The sequence below is a fragment of the Vigna angularis genome, chromosome 8 (assembly GCF_016808095.1).
Source record: "Vigna angularis cultivar LongXiaoDou No.4 chromosome 8, ASM1680809v1, whole genome shotgun sequence".
Lineage (NCBI taxonomy): Eukaryota > Viridiplantae > Streptophyta > Magnoliopsida > Fabales > Fabaceae > Vigna > Vigna angularis.
Genome location: NC_068977.1, coordinates 16,531,377 through 16,542,788, shown reverse-complemented (window position 1 = coordinate 16,542,788; position 11,412 = coordinate 16,531,377). Strand labels below are relative to the sequence as shown.

The window sequence follows — 11,412 nt, the reverse complement described above, 5'->3', positions numbered from 1 at the left end:
ATGAACGCGTAAATTATTTTCGAATGTGTGAAATATTTTTAATTTTATTTTTAAATAAAAAGAAAGTTTTGATTTATTTCTTAAATGTTTAGAAAATAATATAATTATATTATGTTATTAAGTTTTAATAAATTGTAATTTAAATGATTAATCTGACTCCATAATAAAAATTATTATTTTATCATTAATTTATAATATTAAAGAACTGATATATTTATAGGCTGAATACAAATTGTAATTCTTTTATAGATAAATTGATAACGTCGTCAAACATAAACCATAAATTTTCAATAAAATATAAGAATGTAAGGGAATAAATAGCTGCATTTGTGGTATTCCCTCTGGAGTAATAAATTTAAATTTTATTTTATTTTTATACTAACATTCATTTTTTTTTCAAATTTCATGAAAAAAAAATTAAAGACAAATACATTTAACTGTTAAAAACTTAATAAAAAAATCAATAATTAAAACTTACCTGTACATGATGTGTGATCAGAAGGCACATGGAAGGATCTTCCATTGCACTTTGGGAAGATGGAACTCTAGGGTTTGTTTAAGTGACAAGGTCAACATCATAATAATAACTTATGATAGAGTTTGAATCAAACATTATTTTTTTATGTCTATTATATATGTAGTTGAGTAGAAGGATGAGTTTTATATCAATTATAAGATAAGTTATTAAAAAAAAGAGTACTTTTTTGTTTGATTTTAGACTAAACTAATTCAATTATAGAGATCTAGAGAAAAACTAAAGTTTGGTCAATGATAGATCGTGCTTGAACAATTTAAAATTTTAAACATGTTAACAACTTGTACGTAAAATACTTTTAAAAATTACAAAAATTAACTGTCAATAAAGATTGATCTCTTTGGTAGGTCGGATCTTAAGATTATCAAACGTGTTTGGTCACGCAAATGACTAAATTATTACTTTATTTGAATATATTATAAACTACATTAATACAAAAATATATACGTATTAATGCTAATAAATTACTTGCCAACATATATAATTATATAACTAATTTATAAACCAATTTCATCAATGCAAAAATATTTAGTAAGTACATTAAAATAGATTATTTAAAAACGTAATAATTTATAATTTAAAACTTTTTTCAATTATCTTTAGATTATTTAATTTATTTCATTGCTATTTTATATTTTAATATATTTTTGATTTATCTGTATTTTTGTTGTATATATTATTATCTATTTCAATTTCACAAACACAATTAATTATATAGTACTTTTTTGTATAGTATTTGTTGGATTTCTTTGTATTATTTTATGTAGTCTAAATTAAAGAAAATGTTTAATACTATAAATTAAAGCAATTAATGTTTCTTTAGATATTATGTAAAAATTACATATAATGAAACTAATAAAAAAATTTCAACGTAACCATAGTTTAGATTGAAAAATAAAACATTTGAGTTTTCGAAAATATATAAATTATTTATTTTAGTTAAAATTCATTTAAATAAAAAAATACTTTTCCAAGTGCAAAAGCCAATTTCTAAATAATGAATAGAAGTACTAAACTTTTTTATAAAAAATTAATCATTTAAAAACTATAATTATAATTACATAACAATATACATTTATCTAAAAAACACAATTTTCAGTTATGTAATGATATATATATATATATATATATATATATATATATATATATATATATATATATATATATATATATATATATATATATATATATATATATATATATATATATATATATATATATATATATATATATATATATATATATATATATATATATATATATATATATATATATATATATATCATTACATAAAGGAATTGGTAATTGACCTGAAAAAAAATCAGAAATACTCATTGTTAAACAATTTCTTACAAAAAATGATTTTATAATGAGTTTTTATTTTATGATTTTTGTCTTATCTAATTTTATCTAATTTTCACAAGCATAATGACATCAAAGGAATTGGTAATTGGCCTTGAAAAAATTAGAAACACTCATTGTTAAACAATTTCTTACAAAAAATGACTTTATAATGAGTTTTCATTTTATAATTTTTGTCGTATATAATTTTATCTAATTTTCACAAGCATAATGACATCCAAAAGAATTGGTAATTGGCCTGGAGGAGTTTTTTAGAGATGATGATTCAGCATATGATGAAATTAGAGAGGTTAGTGAAGATGGTGAAATTGAAGAGATCTTGAATGAACCTTTGCCTGAAGGTGAATATGTCAATGACTCAACTCTTTACAAAGATAAATTGTTTAAAGGCAAATGTTTCTTATTTTTTCAATTGGAACTACAGTAGGGATGACAGAGAAAAGATTGGAGTGAAAAAGATGAAAGAGAAAGGTTGAGAGGAAAGAGAGAGGTGAGTAAGGGTTTGGGAGTTTCTTTTTTTTTTTTTAGTTTTGAGAATGAAAATTATTAAAATATCCTTAACCTTAAAACTTAGAATCCATGATATATAAGGATATTTTTGTCTACTAAAACCCGGTACACATTGCTAAAACGTACCAACTGAAAAACAGGCGTACGCGCGTTAGCAAACCCCATATATATATATATATATATATATATATATATATATATATATATATATATATATATATATATATATATATATACACACACTATTATGTCATTTTAAGTTTACCACCTAGTTTATCGAATAATTTTATTAAACACTTTTAATCCAATAAGCTAACTTTTGCAAAAATCGAATTCTAGTTGGTTTTAGTCAACCTCTTTCTATTTACAATTCGTAAGTCAGATCTTCGTACAACAAATTTTTTGAACTTGCACAATAATATATGTTATTTGCGTAGTTAAAATGTATAGTATTCTACATGGGAAAAAAATTAAAATGTTTATTGTGTAACATTTTTCAACTGATCAACGAGGGACTTGAGACGTTGATAATATGTCGAAGCATTTGAAAAATTCTGTGCATCTTAGTATTGGAGAATTCGGCCTCAAGAGTTATCACACGAGAATGTTTATTGTCTTGGAAAATATCTTGCAACCTATTCTAAGCATTCATGGTCGTGACATCAAGTTCAATAGTTGTATGCAACATGTCTTTAGAGATGGTTGCATAAAGCCAGAAAAGAACCGTATCATCAAGAGTCAATCATAATTCCTTTTCATCCTCAGTCACATGTACCTTCTTTTTGTCATTGGCAGGAGGAATAATGTGATGAAGAACCTTATAAGAACATGTGATAATTTTAAAAAGTTCCGTCCATGTAGCATATTGGACAATTTCTATTTCAAGAGTGATGGAGATATGCTTCCATATATTGAAAATTGCAAGAGTTGGATGGAAAGAACTCTTGTTGTCCGTCATGGTGGTGAGAAGAAGAAATAAGATAGATGAATGAGAATGAAAAATAAGAAGCGAAAGTGCCCTATAAATCTTATACCATAAAAGAATATTTTCCTCAATTGATCTCATTCACTTACTTGGAATAAATGCAATGATCTTAGAAAACTAATTAGGTAACAAATAATATAAGACATATATTTAGGAAACTAAATATATGCTTACCTAAAATATAATAACAAAATATATTTACATATATCTTAACAAAAACAACAAAGCTTTTTGCAAAATTACAAGAACAAAATTTGTAACTCTCTTATAGAGAATTTGAAATCAATACAATAGGATTTTGAAAACTTATAAACAAAACTTTTTTTCAAAGAACAAGTCTAGGAGACCGTGCTTAAAGTAAGAGACAACGTTAGAGTATTCAATAATAATAATTCTTATTCTCTTCTCTTGATACAATCCTCTTTATATATACTTCTTCGAAAAAGATATGTTACTCAAAGTTTTTGACTTTCTTCTAAGAGTGTCGCCTTTATGGTACTGAGTCAAAAGCTATGTTGTGTCTTGGTAGAGCAACTGTGTTGTCTAAACGAGAAGGACAGGCGGAAAGAATGAAAGAAATCTTCCTTCAATATCTTCATGTCTCTAAATGTTCTTATGATTTGATTTTGAAAAAAGATTGTGATATGAATAGAAAAGGAGACTACAACACAACAAATAAAGAACTAGAAGGTATATGCTTTAAAGCATTAGACGATCCTAAACATTTAAGCATAATACATGTATTATCATTTAGGCATTGTCTGTTTAAGTAATAACTTACATCGTTTAGGATAATATTAAATATATAGCGTTTAGCAATTATCCTATATGGTTTAGCCTTAAGAATTAGATGCTCTATTAAAGTTCTTCATAACATTTAGGATATTTAAGTTATAGTGTTTAGTATATTTTATCCTAGGCAATTCAAAATCTCTAGAGACTATTTCGTTTAGGCATTGCTTAAACTTCAAAACAAGGTTTACTTAAGACCATTTTATCTTTAACAAAAATCAGTTATGAATTCAACTATTCAAAAATGGAATTCAGTCAACCTCTTTCTAATTACAATTCGTAATTCAGATCTTCCTACAGCAATTTTTTTTAACTTGAACAGTAATCTATGCTATTTGCGTAATTAAAATGTATAGTATTCTACTTGGGAAAAAAAATTAAAAGCGTGTTAGTGGTAAAAAATTCATTTAAAGATGCTTAAAGAAACTTGTAATTATCCCAAACTTTAGGGGAGTTGAATTGACAATGGTTTTTTCTTTAATGTAAAGGGAATACACGTAATTCTTGAAAATATGATTCTTATGAACTTCATTAATCCCAACATATCTATTTGTACTTTATTGATTCTTAGTTTTTAACGTGATAAGAGTTCACTGCTGATATTGCGCCGAGTTCCTCGATCATCTGTATGAAATTATTATAACACTTAATCACTTGTCCATCACTTTAATCAGAATTGATTTGAGGTCATTTCTTGACTATACTTAACTAAAGCAACAATCATTGTATTGAGAAAAGATAAGAAAGTGAGCACCCACCATATTTCCAATAATTGCTCCAAAATTAATTACTATTCCAAGATTTTTCTTCTGCTTTTGTATCGTTTAGATTAAAACACAAATAGTTTTGAAGGCTAAACGATTAGCAATTGGATTCAGGCTAAAACATTCATGTCCTCTAGTTCAGTTTGGTGGAGGGTCAACATCTTACCAGTTATATCTGTTGCTTATAATGCAACTTTAGGGATATCTAAGTGGGAGTCTATATCTAGATATAGTAGAAATGAGAAAAACGAACATCATATAAAGTTTATAGATCTATTGTCTTTAAAGATTTTGCGTTATAAATGGTATGAATCTATAAGATTTACGTTTTATTAGTATTGAATCTTCTCGACGATTCTTGGTATCAGTATTCTCTAAAATTCTAGTTTTAAATTAGTTTCATTGACTACAATTTCTGTGACAACAAAACTTGAAGGTTTCCAAGGGTCTTGAGTTGTATATATGATTGTTTGTAATTGAAAACGTTGTTTAAGAAGTGAGAAAAATGGTATTCTCTACAGCATATGGGAGAGGTGATGTACTTAGTTTGGGAAGCATCAAAGGGTTTTCAATCCAAGTCCTTACAGGGAGGTGGTTCATGATGTTTTCATCATTTATGTTGATGTCAGTGTCAGGAGCAAGCTACATGTTTAGCCTATTCTCACAAGATATCAAGTTAGTTCTTGGATATGATCAATCCACTCTCAATCTATTAAGCTTCTTCCAGGATTTGGGAGCTAACATAGGCATTCATGCAGGCCTAATCTATGAGGTCACACCACCTTGGTTTATCTTAACAATTGGTGGGATTCTCAACTTTGCTGGGTATTTTATGATTTGGCTTGTTGTCACCAGCAAAATTGCAAAGCCCCATGTGTGGCAGATGTGCTTCTACCTTTTCATTGGAGCCAATTCTCATTGTGCAACTAACACTGGAGCTCTTGTGACCAGTGTAAAGAACTTCCCTATCAGCAGAGGAGTAGTCTTAGGCCTTTTGACTGGGTATACAGGTTTAAGTGCAGTAATAATTACTCAGCTATACTATGCCTTGTATGGAGATGACTCCAAATTCCTCATTTTTCTCATGGCATGGCTACCGATTGCTGCAGTTTTTCTGTTTCTTCCAGTTATCAGAATCCACAAGAGTGTTCAACAGCCAAATGACACCAAAGTTTTATACAGGTTCCTCTATCTGACATTAGTCCTTGCTGGGTTCCTCATGTTTGTAACTTTAGTACAACAATTTTTCACTTTCTCTCAGTTTGAGTATCAGATTACTACCACTGTGATGCTTCTTCTGCTCATCCTTCCACTTTCTGTTGTTATTGTGGAAGAACACAAGATTTGGAAGAGTAAGCTTGAAAACATCAATAGGGAAGATAGTCAGAAGCTCCTGGAAAACTATCCAAATATAGCTACAGAAAATCCTTATCAAGAGACGTCTTCCCAGGCTCCCCAAGCAGAAATCTCCTTTTGGGAAAACATATTCAACCCCCCCGCAAGAGGTGAAGATCATACAATACTTCAAGCCACATTTAGCCTTGACATGGTGCTTCTCTTATTAACTACTATATGTTCACTTGGTAGCAACGTTACAATGATAAACAACTTGAGTCAAATTGGAATTTCATTAGGATATCCTTCTCATACCATAACCACATTTGTCTCTCTTACATCCATTTGGATCTATTTAGGTAAGGTGGTTCAAGGGGTTGTCTCAGAGTTTATCATACTCAAATATAGAGTCCCTAGGCCTCTCTTGCTCACATCATTGCTTTTGTTATCTTGTGTAGGTCATCTTTTAGTTGCCTTCAATGTCCCAAATGGTCTCTATGTAGCCTCAATTGTTATTGGGTTCTGCTATGGGGCTAATTGGCCATTAATGTATTCTGTTATATCTGAACTTTTTGGCCTCAAACATTATTCAACACTCTACAATTTAGGGTCACTGGTAGGTCCAATTGGGTCATACTTGCTCAGTGTGAGGGTTGTAGGGTATCTGTATGACAGGGAAGCCATGAGGCAAATGGAAGCTATGGGGAAAAAGAAAAGTCCAGGGGAGGAGCTGAACTGCAATGGGGAGGAGTGCTTCAAGTTAGCATTCATTATAATCACTGCAGTTAGCTTGTTTGGGGCACTTCTGTCACTCATTTTGGTCTTTAGGACCAAACGATTCTACAGAAGTGACCTATACAAGAAATACAAAGAAGTTAAAACTGATGAAACTGAAACAGGTGTGATACAACAGGATTGAATCAGAAGCTGCAAATGAAAGTGACTTTGGCAAGGAAATTGTCAAAGCAATTTGAGAATCGTACACAATATAATTGTTTATTGCAAGTTTTGTGTTGTATTTCATAAAGCAAAAGTTTTTCTCAGAATTTATATAACAGCATGTCAGGTTCTTCTGAAGAAAATACACTCAAAACCTTAAAAGCAGCAGGTAGGTGGGTATTGTTACTTATGTTAAATTCGTGCTTTTTAATAATTGAAATTTAATTAATATTTTTAATAGTTCAGTTAAGTCAACAACTGATTCCTAAACTTCGGGAATTTTTATACTCTGTTTTAAATTTGTTAAGTGCATCTTATTTCAGTTTTCATATACTGTAGTGTTGTGAGGTGATTACATTTTTTCTTCTTCCATAATTACATTTTTTTCCCTTCATTTCTCAACTTTATGTTTCCACCATAAAAAAAAAGTTTAATACATCATTTGGTTCCTAGTTTTAGGGTTTTTGTTCAATGTCGTCCTACCTTTTAAAAAAGTTCAGTTAGGTTCCATATTTCGTTAAAAAAATATTCAAAATTGTTCTTTTGGCTTATGGCGTTAAAAACATAATGATGCAGTTGCCTCCGTGGCTAAAACTGAATGACGTGTAAAGTTTTTGCAATACGTGGCCATATGATATATTTGAATGTGTAAATTTTTTTAAAAAAATATAATGACGTCAGCTAGGTTTAACGAAATGAGTTAAATCAAATTATCCTTATATAAGAATGGTTTAAACCCTCGGATCGTCCTCATATTTGTACTGGAATCTCAAGTGGGTCATCGTTTTTTAAATTGTCAAAATTTGGTCCATATACTTGAAAATTGAGTCAATTAAGCCCATATATTTGAAAAATTGAGCCAATTAAGCCATGTCCCTTAAGTGTTGACAGACAACGTTAAAATTTGCTGATGTGGTGCACACTTAATCTGCTGATGTAGCAGTATTATATTACGTGGAATTTTTTTAAGGTGAACAATTTATGACATGGTTTAAAATTTAATTGGAAATGTTAGAAATTCAAAGTATTCATCATCCGACACCGTTTCTATGAGGTCGCCGACTGTGTGTCATTAGCACCTACACGGGCGATAGGCTTCTCGACACGGGTACCTTCAGCTGTAAGAGCCTGAAAATAATAAGGCTATTGGGCCTTATGTTGAGGTAGTCAGCCCATAAGCTAAGGACCCATGACCTTAGGAAGGGACTTTCTAAAAATCAGAATTCCTTCATTTTGTCAGCTTTCTTTCTCTCTCTAAAACCCTTGCCCTAAAATTCTCTCTGCCTTCTCTCTAGATTTTCTCTTCACTGAACCAATCAAATTTTGATTTGAAGGTGTTTTCGCGCTCGCTGCACCAAGGGCTTCAGTTTGAACCGAACGTTTTTCCATTCCGATCGGTAAGTTTTTTTTTCCCTTTTCTTCAACCGTTCTTGAACCTAAGCCATGCAACTTGCTGGTTGCCTGTTACTGGTAGCTTTTCCTTTAGTTTCTTTGTCCCTTCCAACTCTAAGAAATGTGCTCTGCACCAATTTTTGGTGGCTTATAGGTGCTGTCAAACTCGCCTCTGTGAGGAGGTACTGCTAGAGCGTTCCTAGGAGTGGTACTGTTAAGCTTTCCAGGTAAGGGGAGCTAATTATTTTTGTATGAATTTATTTTATAAAAATATATGCATATGAATGTTGAACTGGTGTGCTCTTGTGAAACTGTTTTATGACTTTTATTGTATTGGGTGTTATAACTGAAACTGTGAAATTGTGCATGTTGTGATGTGATGAATTTAATCTGTTTTGAATGAGTTTGTTGCCTGAAATTGATCTTGTTGGAAGGTCTGGAGTAAGGGTTCTGTAATAGCATGTATATGGGTATTAAATAGATGTACAGGTACTGTTTGAGGTTGCTGTGAGAGAAAGTGAAAATATTAAAATTAGGCATTTCAGATTTAGAGCATAAGAGAACAGGGTAGATAATTTAAATAAATTAATTGTTAATTGTTGAGAGCCTTTCTTTGTTGGTAGGATAGAGGAACCTTAAAAACCTGAGTTGGCACATCCCTAATCATAGAGCAGCCCTGGCCTGGTCCAGTCAGTTGTGACTAGTCATATGTGCTGGCGTCGAAGGTGAGTTTGATGCGTTCAGACATCTGGGTCCTCTCCGGTGACCAATTGGGGTAAAGAAAGATCTCTACTAGAATGAAAATAAAATAAAACAAGTTGATTGTAGATGCATAAAGTTATCATGTGTTAATTTCTAGTCAATTATAATTTTACGAAATCAGTCACTGTGTGTTTAGAATTTATGATTTTGCACTTTATGATTTCCAAACAATAACTCCAATATCAATTTTGCACTTTATGATTTCCAGGGTGGGCAGTTAGTTATGATTAATTTAAAATCCAGAGTAGCCTTGATTGCAGCAAAACAGGTGCCTGAAAAGAGAGTTTGATATGCTTCAAATATAATATAAATATGTATATTTACAAGATACTGTACGTATCATATATATATATATATATATAATAAAGTAAGGATAGTTGTTTCTTATATTGAAACGTGAGTGTTAATAAATAATTATATTACTTGTAGGTATGTATAAATTGATGCATTTTATGAGCTGTTATGGGTTAGTTGGAGCTGTTTGGTTCTTGGTATTGATTAACTTAGATTCAATTGTGGAGATGTTATTTTTATAATTTGTGAGTGGTGAGTAATGTATATTGTTGAGATTGTGTATATGTTGATTGTGACAGAAAGTATATGATTACAAAGTGATGAAAGTATGATCCAAGTTGTAAATCAAGTTCCATATGTGTAGGATCTCTTGGTGAGATCCTTAGTGTTTTAGAATGAAAGTAGGAGCTTAGTCTTGGGGGTCATTCTGAAACTCCAATGGCTAATCATACTCAAGTAGAGGGATTAATCCATGTGGTGAGGAGTAGGAGGAGGTCTTAGTCTTGGGGGCTTCCAGTATGCCTCAAGGCCCGGAACAGGCTAACCTCGTGAGTGTGGCAGGGTGGGGAACCCAAGTTTCATAAGTCACCACGAGTGCAGGACCCGTTATAGCTCGACTATCATTCTAATGTCCAGACGAGTCAAGTCTAGAAGATAACATGCTAGGATGTATGCCTTAAACTGCTTTGATTTAATTTAACTCTTGTATGTTATGTGCTTGATATGATGCATGCTTTTATATAATTAGCTCACCCTTGCTTGTTTGTGTGCTTGTTGTATGTGTTTTCTTTTGCAATGATCATCCACTTGGATGTGAGCAGAGGAAGATGAGGTTTCTTTGGAGGAAACATTGGAGAGAAATGAAGATGATGCTGCAGCTTAGACTCACTAGGAATTCTTAGTTCTCTTATGTCATTTTGAAGAACCTTGTTATGTTTTAAGTTTCAAATTCTGGACATATTTTGGAATACTCTAGTGCTTGAAGTTTTAATTTCTTAGTAAATTTTGGAAGACTGTAATCCTATAATACTTTAAGTACATCTCTTAACTGCTTTATAATATTATAAATTGGTGATGTCTTTGCATATATATATATATATATCTGCTATATATTTGGGATGTTACATTTATGGTATCAAAGCAGTTTCTTTCCTAGGAACATCTTGTAGGTTGTGTGTATGCATGGCTTGTACTTATGTACTCTTAATCATGTTAGGTTAATCATCCTTATTTCTTTGAATGGACTGATGGTCTTTTCTCGCTATGTGAGCAGAAAAGATGGCACCTAGGCTTCCTCCTCCTCCACCTCCTCAGTTGGAGCCCTCTGAGTCCAATGCTCGATTGGAGGCCATACTTGAGGCACTACAGCAGTAGAATGCTGCCTTAGTGCAACAAAACACCATTGCTCTACAAAGTTTAGAAGCTGCAAGGGTGGACACTGAGAATGCAAGGGTGTCAGCTGACAATGCAAGGATGGAGACTGATAACACCCAAAGACAACTCATGGAGATGCTGGCTAGAGGTGTACCCACTCCCGGTGCTACCTCATCTGTTGCTCCAACTCAGGAGTGGACCTTGGAGAGTTTTCTCCAACACCATCCAGCCAGGTTTAATGGAAAGTGCAGTCCTGATGAAGCTCATCACTAGTTCCAAGACATGGAACGTATCTTTGAGGTGAAAGGGTGTCCTGATGAGAGAAAACTAGCCTACACCCAGTATTTGCTAACAGGAGAAGTTGGCCA

The 11,412-nt window shown here is 31.6% G+C and overlaps 1 protein-coding gene across 1 annotated transcript; it reads left to right on the top strand.

Moving 5' to 3' along the window:
* The first annotated feature begins 5,021 nt into the window (after positions 1-5,021).
* LOC108345048 (protein NUCLEAR FUSION DEFECTIVE 4) lies at positions 5,022-7,419 on the top strand. Its single transcript, XM_017583606.2, has one exon. It carries the CDS (start codon positions 5,454-5,456, stop codon positions 7,200-7,202), a length of 1,749 nt encoding a protein of 582 aa, XP_017439095.1. The 5' UTR covers positions 5,022-5,453; the 3' UTR covers positions 7,203-7,419.
* The last annotated feature ends 3,993 nt before the right edge of the window (positions 7,420-11,412 follow it).